At 40.8% G+C, this 20235-nt stretch overlaps 1 protein-coding gene across 3 annotated transcripts; it reads left to right on the top strand.

The window, feature by feature from the left end:
- The first annotated feature begins 174 nt into the window (after nt 1-174).
- shc1 (SHC (Src homology 2 domain containing) transforming protein 1) lies at nt 175-20023 on the top strand. Of its 3 annotated transcripts, none has more exons than XM_088327440.1 (12): nt 175-4517; nt 5368-5438; nt 5959-6022; nt 7096-7215; nt 9055-9108; nt 9456-9507; nt 10590-10716; nt 11748-11895; nt 12134-12191; nt 12292-12405; nt 14152-14387; nt 17087-20023. In XM_088327440.1, exons 1-12 carry the CDS (start codon nt 3927-3929, stop codon nt 17213-17215), a joined length of 1764 nt encoding a protein of 587 aa, XP_088183566.1. In that variant the 5' UTR covers nt 175-3926; the 3' UTR covers nt 17216-20023. The 3 variants fall into 3 exon arrangements, with proteins under 3 accessions (XP_088183566.1, XP_088183567.1, XP_088183570.1); XM_088327441.1 differs by having other exon boundaries at nt 14173-14387; XM_088327444.1 differs by lacking the exon at nt 9055-9108.
- The last annotated feature ends 212 nt before the right edge of the window (nt 20024-20235 follow it).

Genomic DNA, 20235 nt, shown 5'->3' on the forward strand with positions numbered 1-20235 from the left:
GATGAGAGGAAAGGAGCTGTACTGTATGTGTGTTATGGAGAGAGAGAAAACGAGAGAGTGAGTGAGAGAGAGAGTGATGCTGTGAGACGGTTGGGGCAAGAATAGGAGCCAGCATCGCCTACCCAGACTTGAGGGAGGGGGAAGGACAGACTGAGTGGAGGTGGAGGGGGAAAGAAGAGGAGTGCAATGAAGAAGTGTCATTGTCTGCCCGGGCAGCGTTGCCATCCAACCATCCGCCCGAAGTGAGTGAGTGAGCGAGTGCATGAAAGAGAGGGTGGAGGAAAGAAGAGGAAAGGAGGGTCCAATACGGAGGACGAGTGGAACGATGGAGACATGTGGCCGATGGTGACTTTGTGAATAATCAAGTGAAAGAGTGGCTCAGCGGAGACAATTTAATTTTCTAGAGAGAAGAACTGAGCATAAGAAGAGGACGGATGAGGACCTATCGTTTCTGTCATGTGACTATGGACCACAGTTTGTTATTTTTTAATCAATGTGGAGAAAACTAACTCCTATCACTTAAATCATACTTTTTAAATACTCTTGTAATATTGTAGTCGATGAATGAGTTGTCACTTTTAATCTTTGAATTTTCAGGTTGTTTTTTATGCAAGTTTTCTATACATTAGTCCTCTCTGCTAGTTGCCGGTTAGTTTTACTGATATAGTTGGAGCCAGTCACATGCCGCCAACATGGCAGATCAACATTGATCGGCTTTTATAGCTGGCGCGACGCTGCTCCAACTTTGATAATTTCCTGAAAGCTATTGATCTTTGTGGGGGAGTTGACTCCCCCTGTTTGGTGTAACAAATACATTGTAAATATAGAGGCATAGGTGGGATTCAACTGCACTCTTTGTCAACTCCTTCTTGTGTAATTGGCAGGACTTAATCAGAAATATCCTCAACTGGCATCTCTTTTATTCATCTGTTGCCATGGAAATGTGCTGCAGCTGCAGACAGAGCGCAATGTAAAGTTTATGTATGACTTATTTAAACTCACTCGGTGCTTTTTCATTGTATTCATTCACTTGAGATTATATAGTGCATTTGAGGATTGCGATTGTGTGATAGAAAAATTCTGCTCCAACTCTTTCGTCTTTTATTGTTATGCTCTAGACAGTCCTCGTCTGGTCTGAGTTTCCAAGTGAGGGAGAATCAGGGTTGTTTCAGGTCACCTGTCTCACACCCCCCCTACCCATTTTGTATCCGCCCTATGGCGCGTCTCACGCGCTCACCATGTCCTGATCTCCCCTTATGCAAATAGGGTAAACCAGGAATCTCTATCAATTAACTTGATGTGCCATTTGCAGGAGCTGTCCTAAATTTCATAAAACACCTCAGTCAACTTTGACCTTTTAATATGCATGACTGCCCAGTCTTGACACTGCTAATTTAAGATAAGTAAGATGTGAATTGCAGGTTTCTCTGGTGTCAATGTGCAAATGACTCAAGTTACCCACCTGAATCTGGCGAGTTTTCTCTGAAGTCGCCTCACCTGACCTGACTCGCCTGTGCGCTGGAGCATCCTTCCTGCAGCAAAAGGAACAACTCTGCTCTTTTGGCAGTTTTTGTATACATCCATACCCATGTGACTGCTTTCAATAATTGATTTTTTACATTTCCGTCTGTGTGGATGACTCAGGATTTCTGCTCATATATGGCGAGTCATGGGCTCTTTAGTTACCTGACTTATCCTGTTTCCTATTAGCGCTCAAGCAATTCTTTTAACAGGACAAGGACTAACATAACATCACTCTTTGAAAGATTCAGTTCTGTTTAACTGAGTAATTCCACATTCAATCTTTTATAGATTTTAAAAGGGAAATTTATTTGTATTTGGGGCTTGTCAGACTGTTTGGTTTTACCTTGGAGGACCCCTGGTGTCGCTAATACAGAGTGACTTTTCTAGCCATACTTTTTTTTGAAGTTCAGTCTCACACTGCTTAACGACAAGCAGATCTTTTACGGTGCTTTGCTAAGCAACCCCTCTGTGGTGCTAGACTGCTTGTTGGCGACTGTTGGTTTTGCGGCCACCACCATCTGGTGCGAGGGACATCAACAGAAGTGTCTTTTTTTCTGCTCTTTTCTTCACATTCATACTGGTGCCCAACGTTCCAAGTATTATCCACGTACAATTTTGAGAGGGGTAGAGGTCAACATATTGTGACTTTGACTTGTTGCATGAGCCACGCTGATGTTGATCTGGGACTCCTTTCTTTGCTGAACTTGGCTAGCGGAAAACTGTTAATGTTAACAGACTGTTTGCCTTTGAGGTTGACCTATGCAGAATATAAGGTGGTACACTACGTCTGTACTGTAGTCTACAGCTTGAAAAGCTTTACACAAATAAGGCCTACTTCACTGCGCTTCTCTCAGGTAGCTGAAGACTAGTCTGATATCTTGCTTGATGTAACAAAGTTATGCCGGCTATGCCTAGCAGAGCGAGAGTTGAAGTGTGTTTTACAATTCAGGGCACATTACTATCACAACTAACTCGTTGGCTTTCATTCGCCAATGACCTGCAGCAAGTAGTGGTCCATCACCACCGTGCTGCTGCAGTTTATGTCAGACACTTACTGCATTTCTAATGGTGCTCTCGAGGTGACACATTTACCACCACAACAGCCTCACTTTTTCTTACCCATATCAGGAACTTCAGTCAGGAACGGGCTCTCACTAGCCCAGTGTTTAAATTTTCAGATTTATCTGTTGTCCAAGTAGGCAAGCATGGTAAGGCTTTAGCCATCTCTTTGAGGTGAGGGTAGTTAGCAGGGCTCGGGGGTTAACACTTTCTAAACAAAGGTACTGTTAAGCAGGACAGTCTGGAGAACGGGCAAGCTACCGCGGGAGGGGGAGGAGGGGAGATCATCTGGAAGCGGCGAGAGGAAGTGGTGGCGCAGGAGAGGGCGGAGGCGCTGGAGAGGCAGAGACTGGCCGAGTACATCGTCTGGAAGAAGAGAGAGGACTTCCAAGAGAGAAGAGGCGAGAGAGAGAAGAGAGAGAGGAGTGCCGAGAAAGAGAAGGAGACTGTGCCAGAAGTGATCTGGAAGAAGAGGGAGGACGAAGACACTGTTAAGGATCCGGTTAGGGCCAATCAGGGTGGACACCAAATTGTTTGGAGGAGAAAGGAGAGGGAGTAGAGGACTTAAGCGCATTTGATAACAAGGGTGCTTCCACCAGGAGTTGGACACTAGCCATATATTTGTAAGCTTGCTTTCTTTCCTCTAGCCGAATGAGGTTGCTAGTGTTTGATGTAGACTTTTGAGCAGTTGTTGTGTAGTTGTTGTTGTTAATGTGCGTAGCTTACTAGCAATTCCCCTCACTGGCTGCTAATAGCATTTTTATCACACCGTGTCAAGCTGGAAAGTGCTAACCAAGGGAGCTGTCTGCTACAAACGCAGTCAGAGAAGTGTCATATGCAAGTGGTGTTGCTAGACAATCACTTGTGTTGATTTTCTCTAGTGCAGATGACCAATTGAACTGAGAGAACATGAAGTTTTGATCCAGTCTTTCCAGAGTTTTTGATCATTCATGGAGCACGGTAAATTTTTGGTCATGAGCCTTTCACGAGATGAACTGTAATCACAGACGAGACCTGATGTCAACATGTCGCGCACTGAGACGCTTAAATGCAACTGTCTATATGCAGCCATCTTCTGGAGCGCCAATATTTTCCTGAAAGACATTTTTAATATTGCTTTCATTGTGGATGAAGCCATTTATTCTGTGGGCCTCTTTCGGCTGCCTGCTAATGAATGGCGGACTGACAACGGGACAGATGGATGCAGCTTTTACTCTGAAGAAGACTGGTTGCCAATCTTTAAGACAAAAACTCTAAATTCAGAAAGAAAAAAAACCTTGATACAAATCACCACAGGCTCTGTGGAATCGCGCTGACTTGAAAACTGAAACGGCAGAGCCACTATGGAACTTGTCCCAAAAACAAAGTACACCCCCTTTCGAAGTGAATCCTTCAGCTCAACTGAGGACACCAACTCCAATCAATCTTTCCTTCCTTCTAGCCCTGCCACCCCTCTCACACCCTCACCAGGCCTACCTTCCTCTCAGTCCTCGTCCTCACTTACCCCCATCTTGCCCCCCTCTTCTCCTCGTCCACCTGAGAACAGTCCAACCACCCTCTGCTCTTTTTTCCCGAGGATGGGCTCCTTACGCTTGGGGGTCTCTGCCACTCTACTCCCAGGACTTAAGGCTTCCAGCAGGCTACCGCAGCCCCAGGCACCCGTTGACTCTCCCGGGGATGAAGGGAGCCTCTCCAGCTCCTCTCCTCCGCTGCATTACCCGCTAACCCCTTTAACTGCTCCTTCTCCCCCTCCCCGACCGCCTCTGCAGGACATGAACCGGCTGGGAGGGGCGTCCAGGAGGGCAAGAGTAGAAGGTGCTCAGCTCGGAGGAGATGAATGGACGCGGCACGGCTCTTTTGTCAACAAGCCCACCCGTGGTTGGCTGCACTCCGACAACGTGGTCAGCACCGCTGGTGTCTCCTATTCAGTTCGGGTATGTGAATCTTATCGCATCACCGTTGGCCTAATGGTGTTTTTAATTTAACCTTAGAAGTTTTGTGTTCTAATGAATATCCTTACTCCCCCAAAATGTTGGAAGATTCATATTGGACCAGAAAAAAAACATGTTTGCAGGCGCAAAAAAATTAAAAGCTTTTATTTAGCCTTATAAAGAAGGCAACACATGCTAAATATATTTACTGTATATATATATATATATCTATACCCAAATGTTAAGAATGTTTGTGTTATGTTCGTCTTTCAGAAACCATTATTTTCCCCTATCAATTATTTTTGAAAAAGCGGCAAGGAGCCACTAAGGAGCGCCAAAGAGCCACTTGTTGCTGATCCCCGCCCTTTGTCTACCAGATGAGCAAGTGTGTCCGAACTTAGGAGTGCTTCTCACTATACAATCTGTTTTAAATGCAGTCAAATCTCAACCTTAAATAGTAAGGCACATATTTGACATTAAGAAAAATTTCAAAACTGAAATACCGGTAATTAAATTTCATTTAAAACTGATTTACTTTAAAACTAATAATCCCTTGTAGAAAAGAAATCGTAACCTGTATGTTGCCTCATGAAGTGAAAGTACAAGTAATTGTTAAGCAATACACTCTATAACGTAAACTACCGTATTTGAGAACTATTTAAAGCAAGATCGCAAACAATTCAATACATTTGCATCATTGTGAAGTGTCAGTTATTCAAGTAATGTTTTCTGTGTCCACCTAACAGTGTCTGAAGTAATACTATGAGTATTTGGCTCAAAATTCAAGATAGAGGTAGTTATGACAACAGGAAATGATTGCTTTATCGTGTCTTTCTCATGTTGTGGTTTTCAGTACATGGGGTGTGTGGAGGTGCTACAATCCATGCGAGCGCTAGACTTCAACACAAGAACTCAGGTCACCAGGTGAGATTCAAGAGGTACTCATATTTTCAGCAAACTGAACACCAACCAGTTTAGACACACTTTCAGTCAAATTTCAAAACATTATGCGGGATGATAAAGCTTAAGAAACTCTTGAATATTCCTATGTCTGGTCATTGGAATAAGTGGAAATTAAATATGATTTTGTAAATAATTTCAATTATTATTTGAATTGCTTGCAGTTTTAATGGGGCCAGACGCATTTGTTTGTGATGTTGTCTGTCATTTTTTCCCAATAGTTGAGTCTGGCCTTATTTTTGCATGCTGTTTTTCTCCATGTCTGAATCTTTCTTGACCCCCGCCCCCTAATTTTAGAAAGTGACATTCCAGTGGTTTCCTGTTGGTTTCCGTCACTATGTTTGTGTCTGTAGCGCGAGTCAAGCGCACCCCGCCAGGGACGATGCATCTAGTCATTTGATGAACGCTAAACAACGAGCGAGTCCAGGAATGTGTCACCGATTATGATATGCTATTTCACTTTGGGATGTTTTAAATCTTTCAGAGAGGCCATCTCAGTGGTGTGCGAGGCTGTGCCGGGAGCTAAAGGAGCCCAGCGAAGAAGAAAGGTAGACAGCCAGCACGCTTTTGTTTCTGGACACACACCCATATGGGCCATTATTTATTTATACCGCTTAAGTGGGGAGCAGTGGTAAATGGTTTTAGGGTGGATTTAGTTTGATTGTCCACTCTGTGGCCAGCTGGCTATTCAGTTGCACTGTCGCGCACACATCTGTATTTAGCCTGTTTGTAGCCTTTTGCAGATAGCGGAGCACTTGTAGGTATAATTACCAATCGTGAACCCTTTGCTAGGGTGGCTTAGGAGGTGGAGTCAAAGGTTATACTATGTTGAAAAGGTTCCACTTTTGGGAATTTTGGCTAAACGGTGCCAATATCAGATTGGGGTGGGGGTGATTATCTCCAACAGTTGGCCTGTGTTCCGTATTCTTGTAAAACGAAAAACAAACAGCTGGCTAAATACAGTGGCCCTGTGCCATAGCCCTGTTTAACTGAGGAATTCCTTGCCTGTAGCAGTTCATAGCTGACACAATTATATGATTTAGCTAACCTAACAGGCCCCTCAAATTATTGTAACCTCTGGTTATTCTTGCATGCCATGTGAGTTCTATCCCAAGAATATTTCCAGGAAAACACAGGAACAATAGTTCTGGTGTTGTCAGTATGTGTGATTGCGTGATTTTCTTGGCCTGGCCTTTGCGGGTCGCCCTGTCTGTACCTCATAGGCCACAGTTGGCCTTGTAGAGCAGACGGGATCGCTTTCACAATTGCAGCTGTTCTTTAGCACACCCACTCTAGTCATGAAGGCTTCTTCACATGCACTCACAGGTTTCTAAGCAAATATGCTGAGTGACTTTTATCAATGTTTTTCTAAACGGTGGTGGGAAATTGGCGGTTTAAGAAACGTGTCTCAATTGTTTAACATTCTTCAAATCATTAGGGATCAAATATTTTAAGGAACTTTATCACCCTCTTTACCGGCTTAAATTTAGACCCTGTGTAGTGATACATTGTGGTCATAAAACTGTAGCTATTTAAATTCTTCAGCTCTTGTAAAGGGTGGCTGACCCTCGCTTTACACAGTACCTCATGTTTGTTTATATCTGCTTTGTCTCGTTCGCAGCCGTCCTCACGCTGCCTCACGTCTATTTTGGGCAAGAGCAACCTGCAGTTTGCTGGCATGACAATCAGCCTCACCATCTCCACCAGCAGCCTCAACCTGCTGGCATCCGACTGCAAACAGGTGGGACAAAGTGTGCTTGGCAGTGACCAGAAATCCACACACAATACATTAAACCAGTCACATCAAAAGACAAAAAATATTATATGTAACCCCCTAGCGTTGGTTTCAGCGTATTTTACCCTATCCTCGATCAAGTAGTTGTTGCCAGCAAAAAAAAAAAGGAAGAGTGTTTTCGTGACTTGAGAGATAACATGCAAATTATACACAGGAGCAACTTATAGCATATTCTGGTCAAATTTCAGACAGAATGCACAAGGTAAAACGTGGGTGTAGCTCTTAATTCAAGGACAATGGGTAAAAAATCCTAATATCCATTGAAGTCTTATTAAGCGTGAAATCCTGGTTAGGGTTGATTCTATTACTTAAGTTGGAAAATAAGTGAACAGTACAATTTTTTTTAATTTCCTGATTACACTTTTTCTTTTAATATTTTGGCTATATCTTTCACTTATCGTATACTCCAGTGTGATTCGTTCATGAAATAAGTATATCATAGTATCACAGATTAATTGGCCGGTTCAAATTTTCCCTTGGTGTGAATGAGCAAGTGAGTTGTCTGTCTCTGTGTGGCCTGCGACTGGCTGGCAACCAGTTATGGGTGTCCCCTGCCCACTGCCTGAAGATAGCTGGAATGGGCTCCAGCACCCCCGCGACCTTACTGAGGATAAACAGTGCAGATAACGCATGGATGGATAATATCAAAGACACGTGTTTGCATTGGATGTGCTACTTTGTGCACCTGTTGGTTGATAATAAGCATAATCTTCAATGACTTGTCTTCTTCACTGGAGACTAGCATCATCTCCTTCTCTTGTTTAGAAAAACAGCATAGTCGTCTTCTATGTAGAAACCTAATGTCGTTATCTTCTAGCTTCTACTTCTTCGCCGAAAATTTGCATAGTCTGTCAGGCCCAAAGCCACGCTCATCTTTTTCTGCGATGACAATTCCCATTGTCTTTTTCTTCTTATTGTAGCGTAGTTTTCAATAATTTATCTCTGTTGTTCCATAAACTCCAAATAGTGTTCCTCATATTCCAGTGCACTCTGTGTGTTTTCCCTACGTGATCAATAATGCATTTTAGCCTGATACTAATAAAAGTCCGGAAAATGGATAAAGACACTTGCCAGACGTCATGGAAAAAACAGCCAATATGCTACTTCCTGGTCATTTTCATGACAGTAATTCATTTTACAAATCATAGCATGGCATTCATGTTTGCATCCCTCACTTTGCCCGTAGTTATCTTTTAGTCATTTCTGATTTCCAGTTACAATAAATTGTAAACATGCATCTGTTTTAGATTTTGTCATTGCCTGAATAGGGTGTTGTGTCATTTGCTGTGCAGGAAATGTTGGTGTGAAACCCAGGTAATTCACAGTACCACTAAATATTTAATAAATGTGGTTGTTCTTGGAGTGATTTTACCGTAATCTCTTCTTTCTTCAGGTATAACATGCTACTGTTAATTTGTGTAAATATCCACTTAAAACGAACCATTCAAACAATGCCCATTACATAATCCTTTCTCTCCGATAGAGAGATGATAGCTATTAATGCACTGTGTAGGTTTTTTACACTAAAAGGCAGTCATTCACAAAATAAGCTTCTGGCCCACAAGAGAGTGCAGTGTTTTGTCAAGTGTTAATGCTGCTATTGATCCGTCGTCCACTTATTTTTGGAAACTGCTGAAAAGATGTCCCACACGTAGCAGACCTTATCTTTCATATCAAAGGCTCAGTTCATGATGGAAAAACAAAGCGCTCTTGCACCATTCGTCTCCTCGTTCACCTGGTTTCATCTCCCGTCCCACACGTCATCCATGTGTTCCCCCTCCACAGATAATCGCCAATCATCACATGCAGTCCATCTCCTTCGCCTCTGGAGGCGACCCAGTGAGTCACCCGAGCCCCCTTCACATCTCTCTGGGCTTTTTCTGTCTTCCTCCAACCAGCCTGCATATCCGTCCTTCCCACATCATTCTGTCATCTTGTATTCTGATGATTATTACTCAATACACTGCTGGTCTCCTCCTCTTTCAAGCTTGATCTTATTATTACTACTGCTTATCTCCCGTACAGCTCTGTGTTATGTTTTTTCCTAACTCCTGCTACAACTCAAATGCTGCTGCTTGGTCTTTCTTCTTGTCATAAACGCGCCCTTTACTACTTCTTTTTCTTCCGATATTGATTCCCCTGCCTCCCTTCCCCTTCCCCTAATCGTCTCTGCCTTTCTCCCTTAGGACACGGCTGAGTATGTAGCATATGTGGCCAAAGACCCAGTCAACCAGAGAGGTGAGCAAAAGCAACCGTATTGTCATTCTGTCTTCTAAGTCTTTCCTGTACCTGCCAGATGAGTTTTGTCTTTTATGGGACATGAACTTTTTAAATGCTCATACACAGATTCTGTGAGCTTAGATCGCAATTTTCCACCTGATCACAGACTCTAATCATTTGAAAATTAGGCTTGTCGGTTTAAGGAGTAAAATCAATTGCAGCATATAGGACAGTGGCTGACCTTTCCAGACCAATTACAGATGAGTTATGCAGAAAATATCAGTTTATCTTAGGGAGTGGTGAGCCACCGATGCCTAGAAATGAAAGGAATCGGGTTTTAAAGGTGGTTTGCTTGATACAGGAAGTTTGGTGTCTAAAATGTCTGCCGTCCTATTAAAATCATACAACTAGGTTCTCGTTGCAAAGTGTATTTCTTAGTAAGCTTGACAATTGTAAGTTATTCTTTAACTGTAAATGCCATTTTGTTTTTTACAAAGATACATTGTTTTTCTGTGAGCATCAGGCTTTACGACACATTTGGTAGTTACGCTCGTTTGCATCATTCCTAGTGGTAGGCAAAACAATCACTGAATTGAAATGGGACAAAACACTGTGAATTTTGGGCGTTTCCAATATTTCCTCACATTCAATGTTGTTAACAGCAATCCACGTCAATCCTCCATTTTCCAATCAGGCAGGCTGGTAGTGAATGAGTTTTAACAAAAGTATGTCACATAGATTAAAAATTGAATTGTAGGGATTCTAATCTGTGTTATTGTAATAACAAGAAATAAATTGCACTGCTTTGTTGAGTTTGCTAGGAGGAAGTTTGTCCTGACGGTGAACCCGTTTTTATCGGGGTGTTGTTGCTGAATTTGATCTGCAGAGGAATGTTTCAGTATGCTCACATTTGTTTGATAAACGAAACTCGTAGGGCACCGCAACATTCCATCTCCTGTTTCTAGATGTAGGAGATCTATGTTAATTAGAGTATTTGATTTGTGTCTCGGCGTCTGTACTCTGTCCTTGAAATGTCTGTGACATTGTGAGTCGTCATAATCTTCCGAGTGCACTCAGTTCATCTGCCTCCTTTTTTGCAGCCTGTCACATTCTCGAATGTTCTGAGGGTTTAGCCCAAGAAGTTATCAGCACCATCGGCCAGGCTTTTGAACTGCGCTTCAAGCAGTACTTAAAAAACCCACCCAAACTGGTCACACCTCATGACAGGTAATCACACACGCATTCGTCCATTAGATGTACTGGAGCAGGGGTGTCAAACATACAGCCCACAGAGTGGATCAGGCCCGCCAACAGATTTAATCCGGCACACGAGACAACGCTTAAGAAGCACAAGACAAAACAATAGACAAACGACAACCTACAGTTTTAATTATATCCACTTGATGTTGCCAACTGTAGGTGTATTTCTCTCTCTATCACTCTATATCTGTATCTCAATATATTTTTCTTTTTCTCTATCTTTATCTCTCTTTTCTCCTCTTTTTTACTCTCTTCTCTTTCTTGCTCTATATCTTCTCTTTTTTACTTTCTGTCTTTCTCTATCTTTCGCTCCTTCTTTTGATCTTGTCACTGTCTTTATCTCCCTTTCTTTCTTTTTCTTTATTTCTTTTCCTTCTCTCTCATTCCCTTTTATTTCTTATTCTCTTTTTCCTTTTTCCTTTGTTTTCTTTCTTTCTCTCCTTCTCTTTCTTTCTATCCTTTTTTGTCTTTTTTTATATTTTTCTCCTCTCTTTCTCTCTTTTTCTTTCTTTTGGTCTTTTTTTCTTTGTCTTTCTTTCTACATTTCTTTATCTCTTTATCTATTTTTTATCGCTTTATCTATTTCTTTACCTCTTTATCTATTTTTTACCTCTTTATCACTTCCTATATATCTTTATCTCTTTATTTGTTTCTTTCTTTATCACCTTCTTTCTTTTTTGCTTTCTTTCTCTCTTTATCTTGTTCTGTATCTCCTTGTTCTTTCTTTATCTCCCTCTTTATCATTTTTTCTCCATGCCTTCTGTCTCCCTTTCGCTCTCTTTCATTCTCTCTTTCAATCTCTCTTTTTCTTTATTAATTTCTCTGTCTTTATGTTCTCTTTCATTATTCTCTTTTTCTCTGTACTCTCCTTATCTCTAACCTACTAGTCCCGCCCGCAAGAGTGCTTTTTTTGCCTCTGAACTAGCTCAAATGAGTTTGACACCCCTGGACTACGTTCTATGTACAATGTTCATTATGTACGCTACTTTCCACATCAGAATGGCCCCGTTCGATGGCTCAGCGTGGGAAGAAGAAGACGACGAGACCGGCCTGCTTCCTGACGTCCCTTATTATAACAACTTTCCCGGTAAACAGCCTCCCCCTGGTGGTCTGGTTGACATGAGATCACGTCCCGGAGCAACGCTGGTGAGTCGAATAAGAGTTATGCTTGCATGCATTGCTTTCACATAAAACACAGATCCTGGTGCTGCTGCCCTTAAGAGATAAGAGCATAATCGAATGCAAAGCAAGTTGTACGGAGTCTGTTTAATATCAGCAAATCACAATTGCCTGTTAATTCTTTTAACTAGCCAAAGGCAAAGAAAAATCGTACATGTGTATGAATCATTTCCGATTTGTGTTTTTTTAACGTGTGCTTATGCAGCCATATGGCCAGCCAGGTCAGAATGACATTCACAAGCAGCCTCTGCCGCCTTTGCCAGGTAAGCTCCTTTTGCTCCTTTGGGCTGCTGATGTCAAAGTAATCATTCGTGAATGAAAGATTAAATATGTGTCACACATAAATTCTGTTCTTGCTTACAGTGGGTGCCAAGGAAGGAGGGCGAGAGATGCCTGATGACCCATCGTACGTCAATGTCGACAAGCCCCGCCCCACAGCCGCCAACGGGAACACTCACCGAGATGCTTTTGACATGAGTGAGTTACAATGACATTTGTAGCACTTCATCAATAAACTCTTTTTAAATATAGTATTTAAGCGGAATATCGGTTAAGAAAAACTTTCCTAGAACCTTGGTATTATTCAAGTGGAATATCTATACTGTAAAACTTCAATATACATATTCCAACGCATTTCACACATTTTGTTCAAAATTAAAAGAATGTAGTACAGACACTGACACACTTACGAACAAGTTCCAGACGATCGTTCGTAAGTTGCTTCAGTGCTATATTTTGTATGTTAAAGGTTTATATGAGTAACCTGTATTGTTTTGTACTGAAAAATAAACATTCCATGAAATAATATGCTCTATAAAGATAAATAAAGTTAAGTTTAACTTACTTTTGGAAGATGAGCTTCAAGACTTGGGCGACTTCCTCCTCCGTGGTAAAAAGTGGCCGAAAAAAGTGATCCAACCATTTTCTCAACCGCATCAAGCTTCCTTATTCCACTTTCATTTCAAATGAAACGGTTTGCCTTTTCTTTACACTTTACACCAACCATATTGAATGGGTGCACGAGATATCAAACAATAAAAATGTCAAAGTTCTTAGTGCGCTGGAGATACAGTATAGAATGTTTACACACGAACTAGAAAGAGGAAGTGGATTTCTTCTTCGGGGTGGATGCTGGCTGACCTTTCACAGCGCCACCACACACCGCTTACGGCGGGAAGAAGCACGACAGTAATGTACTGTACTCTGAAAAAGGTGCACACAATACAAAATCTAACTTCGAGCAATGTCGGGATATTTTTCGACATCCCGAAAAAAATGTGTTCGTATTTCCCCTTTTAGGTAAGTCGAATGGTCGTAAGTAGGAGAGCGTCTGTAAACATTTTCTCCATCCCTTTATTGGTAGATGAAGTAAATGTGTACAGACACATTTATTCACTTGTTGAAAATTTAAAGAATTGCAATTGCAACAATAAAGAATAATCAAATACTTTTGAATTAATCGATTGTTTGGATACCTTTTTAATATGAATCTTTCTACATTTTGAGAATCCTAGATTGTCAACAGTGTCTGTCTGTCAATTTTTTTTAACAAAAGACCAATATGTTTGTTTTGATTCCAAATAAAACATTTCACCCATGTCAAAGCAAAACTCTTTAGGTCATAATTGGGTCAATTTCCTACTTTTACATAACTAAATGTGTGATGAATTGTTTTTTTACTATTTATCCTGCCCGTCTTTTATCTTGTTTTCTCTTTCAAGTCTTTATTACATGTTAACCTTGGAATGCCATGTCTAATCTCGTTGCATACAATCTTTTTACGTTGTTATCAATGACAATAAAGACAATTTAATTTGAATCGTATCCTTAATTGAATGCCAATCCCTTCTTCATATGTAGCCTACTAGTACTTGTGTATTAAGTAGAGACAAACATATTGCATGAACTACTGTAATTGTATTTTTACTCGAAAGGATGTAAAAATAGTTAATCAGTTACCCGTGCAATAAGAAGTGTGCGCGTGTGCGAGTTTACTTTATTGGCCTGCAGGAGAAATACGGTTGTTAAAGGGGGCCTTTGTCTCTGCATTTAGGATAACCTGTTTCAGGGCTATACAAATAAACATGACTTCACTTAACACATGAAGCATTACATGTTTTTTCTACATATTGCGAATCGTTCCAGAAAATGTAGCCAAAAACTGATGGGAGTCGATATGTCTCGTCCTCCTAATACAAATATAAATCCCTTCTGTTTTTAAAGAGCCATTTGATGATGCCCTAGGAGGTTCAATGACAGCAGCGCCCCCTCTAGTGGAGCAGCTACAGTGCGAGACGTGGTTCCACGGCAGTTTGAGTCGCAGGGAGGCGGAGAAGCTTCTTGCCCGAGACGGAGACTTTCTGGTGCGGGAATCGGGAACCACGCCCGGGCAGTATGTGCTCACGGGACAGCAGGGTGGACAACCCAAACATTTGCTACTCGTCGACCCAGAGGGGGTGGTAAGTAAGGGAGGGAAGTTGCCGTACCAATGACTGAATGTGTACCATATTTTCCGGACTAGAAGGCAGACCTAAAAATTTGGAAGTGCGCCTTAAAATTCAGTGCGTCCTTAATACCGCTGAATATCGTGGATAAAATCGGAACTGTATACAGAATTTTTAAGTTTGCGATGCAATACAAGGTTTTAGGTATACAAACGTAAATGAGTAATGATTGATCAATCGATGATCATTGCTGGCCCAAATCGCAATATTTTGGTTGCAATGGGATTCGATCCCAGGTTGTGGTGGTGGTAATAGCCACGACACTTTAATACTTTACCACCAGTTGTACCGATGACATACGAAAAAGTACTAGAGCTTATCTCATCGTCACACTTTTTTTACTCACAGTGCTAGAAACACTGATTTGTATAGTGCATTTTGTTTTGCATTCTGATAGGTTCAACCCGGGATGTTAAACTCAGACTTCCTGTTCTGAGGCAGGCTGGATCAGTAAAAGAATGTCAACTGCAAATGTTTAGATTGTTTTTTCAGTCTAAGGCTTTATAAATCAGCATACATTAATAACCTACACAACATATCATAATTACAGATGACAAGGGATCTTTTCTAAACACAAAAGATGTATTCATAAAGAAAGGGAAAAAATGATTTTCATGTTTGGCATTGAATGTGTTAACTGGTTTATTTTAATAGGTGCATGAAGGCAGTTTTACACCTGAACCAATTAACCGTGCTTTTCAAAACTGCACTATGGCCGCCGGAAAGAGCATTTGGTTTGCATTTATTTTAGAAAAAAAACTTTTGATAGAAATGACTTAGAAACAGATTTTTTTGACATACTCAAAAAATTATGGCAGGCTATATTAAATCACTGAATGTACCATTTTGTTTTGGGTTTTTTGCAATACATTATATCGACGTCCGTTGGATTGAACTTTTTACCGCAAAAATTTGCATTTCAACTTTACATCTGATAGATCCAATTTGGTCAACATTTCAAAAACATTTCAAGTGAATATTCTCTTTTGTCTCTTTTTTAAACAAAGGTGAGCTATCTATAATATTACAGTAGTTTACAGCAACATAAATATTTTTTTCTGAAGGATTACTTTAATGTATTCAAGTATTTTTAGGGATAAACACATTTACCAACTCGTGATGCTTTAAAGCAAACCTACCTGTGTGGAGTTTGCATGTTGTCCCCGTGCTTGCCTGGGTTTTTTCAGGGCACTCCGGTTTCCTCCCACATTCCAAAAACATGCATGTTAGGTTAATTGGCCGGTCCGAATTGTCCCTAGGAGTGAATGAGTAAGTGACTTGTCTGTCCCTGTGTGTCCTGCGACTGGCTGGAAACCAGTTCGGGGTGTCCCCTCCCCACTGCCCAAAGATGGCTGGGATGGGCTCCAGCACCCCCGCGACCCTACTGTGGATAAGCGGTGCAGATAATGGATGGATCATCCGATAGGCCAGTTCCGGCCCGCGGGCCGTATGACTGACAAGCTTGTGTTAAACAGTCACTCCACTTCTTCACCTGTGAGGCAATAATGTTGAAAAGACAGAAACAGTAAACAGAAAGTCATTCAACAAAATAACTCTTACGTTCTAAATTATTTTACGTCCGTATAGATCAGTGGCTCTCAAAATACTGTGGGGCTCAGTCTTGGCGCGTTTGGGTGGGGACGAGGAAAGAACAGATTGCTTGCCAAGATAAAACTGTTGGCAGTGCACAACATGAAGCCAAAAAAAAAAAAAGATTGATCGATCAAAGCAGCGCAGAAATGAAGCCCCGACAGATAGGACACATGTCTTGGCGGGGCCTTCCGCCTCGGTGAAGTGAGACTTATGTTTTGTATGGATTTGATCCTCACTAATACCATAAGAGTAATGATCAGTTCATATCATCTTTGATGAATAAAAAACAATTATATTAAAGAGCACCCAATTTTTTATATCATTTGTTTTGCAGGTCTTTTATTGTGGAGGTCTTGTGTTAATATTGGTGATCATTTTGAATGCATTATTATTAATTGATTTTATGTCATTTCATTTTTTTAGTATCATATGGTTTGACATGGTCACTCGAAAAATGTTAATATTTATAATATTTTTATTTTATCTTGAAATTTCTGATGCACTTTATATCTCTTGTTGCAGTTAATAAATCTATGGTTTGTTGTAAGCCCTTTTACTTTTATTATTCTCTTGTACTTTAATAAGGATACAGAATTAGGCAGAGCTTTAGTTTAACAATTTCATAGACAAAATATATTAATGTTAAACCATAACGTTATTGACGGACAGGTAAGAAGTGGAGATCTGTTTAACCTATCATGATGCACCATGCAAATCAGTGTTTCTGGCACTGTGAGTAAAAATAGCGTGATGAGACAAGCTCTAATGCCTTTTTGTATGTCATGTTTACAACTGTCAGTTTAGTAATAAAGTGTTGGCAACATCACCCTGGTTCGATTCCCGTTGCATATACTGATATGCGATTTTAATCAGCAACGTTAATCAACAGGTCAATAGATGCACTTTTTTTTTATGCCGTAAATATATTAAGAGCCCAACGGTCATATACGAATGAACACGGTAGCTTTCAATGTAGTCTCAATTTTATGCGCCTTATAGTTTGGGAAATAGTATTTGGGGCTTTTATTGTTCTTGGATCATAAAAATGTGTATGCATGCAGGTCCGTACGAAAGACCATCGCTTTGAAAGTGTGAGTCACCTGATCAGCTACCACATGGACAACCGACTCCCCATCGTATCGGCAGGAAGCGAAGTGTGTCTGCAACAGCCGGTGGAGCGCCGAGCCTGAAAAAAAAAGAACCCTATGCCTCCACCAAATTCATCCACAGGAGTAAACTCGACGCCAAAAAAAAGTAGAAAAAGACATGCTGCTGTTATAAACCAAACTGTGGAGTGCAGTCTCAACTATCAATCAAGCCACCCTGGAGCTTCGCTGTGTTGTTGTCTCCACAGCTATCCGTGAAGCAGGCAGAAGCTGAGGATGCATTTTCAAAAGAAAACAGAAGGTTTGAAATTGTCAAAGAAAAAAAAACCTTTAAACATGTTGATAGCATGAGTAGAACATGCGCTTGCATGATTTTGTAATGAGTTTCATCCTTGGATGTGTTGCAATACTGAAAAAAAAAAGCTTTTCTATTTTGTCAGCGTTGAAGCCCCAAACCACTCCCCCAATGGACCGTTGAACTTTTAATGAGGGGCAAAAAAGCATGTATGCAAAACCGGAACCGCTATGTCAATGTCCATTTGTTTCTGTTTTAGAGTTTTACTTTATATTATTGTCATTTTCTACTTCACAAACTCGAGTACACACCCGTCATGCCAAAGAACAGCAGATTATACTCTTCTATACTCTTCATAACTCTTCCACCTAGTGGAGGAGCACTGAATTGTCTGGCCTGTCACTATAAATCACTACTATTAAAAAGTAGAGCAATGAGAAATTGTATGAACATTGCTGATAAGATTGGATGTCATGACAGGAATCGCTACTTAGAAATTTTTGACACTTTCTCTCCAGATTGCCCCTTATCTTTTCAAGCCCTGGTTCTTCTACGAGATGTACTTTTAAAACATCTGGGTCATAAACAGGGCAGCACGGCGGAGCAGTGGTTAACAAGTGTGCGGCACAGTTCTGAGGTCATGAGAACGAACCTTCCTGTGTGGAGTTTGCATGTTCTCCCCGTGCTTGCGTGTGTTTCCTCCCACATTCCAAAAACATGCATGCCAGGTTAATTGGCCGGTCCAAATTGTCCCTAGGTGTGAATGAGTGAATGTGTTTTATGATCTTGTGTGCCGATCGACTGGCTGGCAAAACCAGTTCATGGTATCCCCTGCCCACTGCCCGAAGATAGCTGGGATGGGCTCCAGCACCCCCGCGACCCTACTGAGGATAAGCGGTGTAGATAATGGATGGATGGGTCATAAACAAATTTTCATTAAAGGTGGACTAATTCTGTACTTGGGTTGATAGGAACCAACTTTCTGGGTTGTTTTGCACTGACACCTACAAGAAATAGATTACTTTGTTAGGGATTAACCTCCAAAAAAAGGTGTTAAATTATTTCTTCCAAAAACAGTGCATTACATGTAAAAATCCTCCAAAACATTTGTTCTGTAAAAACAGAAAAATTAATCTCCATTAAGGTCCTTCCAAAAAATTTCCACCCACTAAACTTTTTTTATGTTGACTCCCGCCCCAAAAATGTTGTGTTGTTTTGAACACTATAAAACACAGGAGTCAAAGTCATGGCCTCCCGGCCAAATGTGGCCCACCACATCATATAATGTGACCTGCGGGGCTCAAAATGTCACTTTCTGGGAATGAAGTGCTAGGGCCAAAACTACATTTCCCACAATGCCTGTCAACTACGATACCTGCGAACTTACGGCACCCCTGCAGTGTTTTCATATCAATGCCAATGAGTGGACTTAATATTTAGTTGATAACATCTTATATATGTGTAGCTATGGTTTCTTTTCATTGCTACTGTAATATTTGTGACTTGAATGAGTAACTATTTATTTTACATTAACCTCCTAAGACCCAAGCCCCTTGTTTATTGTGCATTTATGTCCATCTATGTGGACGCCAGGTCTTCGAAGGCTAAGGGGTAGTTACATTCATAATTTACATCAGGCCCTTTGAGGACAGCTATTACAATAATCGAGTGACCTTGAAAAAAGTAATGAAACGTATCAAAATCATAGTGGATTGGTACGTTACTGAGCCAATGTTTGTTATTTTTAACGCGAATGCACGCAATGACAATCTGCAGGCTCCTGTGTAAATCAACAAGATGAGAATGTGAGGGATTCCCAAATGCTGAACAAACACACACTTTGGTGCAATTGTTTTAAACGTCACCCACGGGTGTGCTGTTGTCTTTGGTATTACCTGTTCATGTCGTATTTGTTTTGCAATCTCTTTGTGCCTTGTTTCTTTAACGCAGTCACGTGTGTGCAAGTCACCTATGTACTTAATTCACAAACACTCTCAGTTCAAACAGACTGCAAAAAAAAAAGGAAGACACATCAGTAAATGAGCTGATCCAGTGATGCAATCGCCTCTGATGCACGCATTGAGCTTGTACAGTCACAGATACTTGATGTCACCTGTTGTTTAGTTGGGGGCTGGGGGGGATTTCCTGAGCAACTGTAAATAACATCGACCATCTGTAAATAACATTGACTATTACGCAAACCTAATGAGTAATCCACAAGGAGTTTCAGATAGATGAGTGGACATATGAGAAGGGATTTTTTCCGTGTGCGGTAGCTCAAATCTTACCTTCCTGGACGCACCGCTTTAGATCCATTCGTCACGTGGTCTCGTGTTCATCACAGATGCCTTTGTCGCATGATTTCCAAACGCTTTGATACTTTTTGTGGGTTTCGTGTCGGTGGTTGTGACAATGTGACTTGATTTTTGTTATGAGACAAAAAAAGCCAAAGGTTCCTTTTAGAGAAAAATAAGGAGATCTTGTGTGCAGGTGATTTGAGTCTGATGTGTTTTTGTTATAATACTTGTTTATAGGGAAAACGTGTTTACACCTGTAAGTCCAGATTGCATATATGAATAAATACATATATCATTCAATTTGGTGGCATGGTTGAATTTTTTAAAAAGGCGCATCTTTACTGCCCCAAAATATACTCTTTTTAAATAATTTATCAAAATATTTTTCTTATTTTAAATATATATATATATATATTTACATATATTGGGGTAAAAGTTGTTTTGAAAATAAGCATATATATCAACATTTGATTGCAGCATCATGGGATTGTTTTCTTTAGCAGGTAATGGGA

The sequence above is a fragment of the Urocampus carinirostris genome, chromosome 2, assembly GCF_059441175.1.
Source record: "Urocampus carinirostris isolate Australia breed hairy pipefish chromosome 2, RoL_Ucar_1.0, whole genome shotgun sequence".
Classification (NCBI taxonomy): domain Eukaryota; kingdom Metazoa; phylum Chordata; class Actinopteri; order Syngnathiformes; family Syngnathidae; genus Urocampus; species Urocampus carinirostris.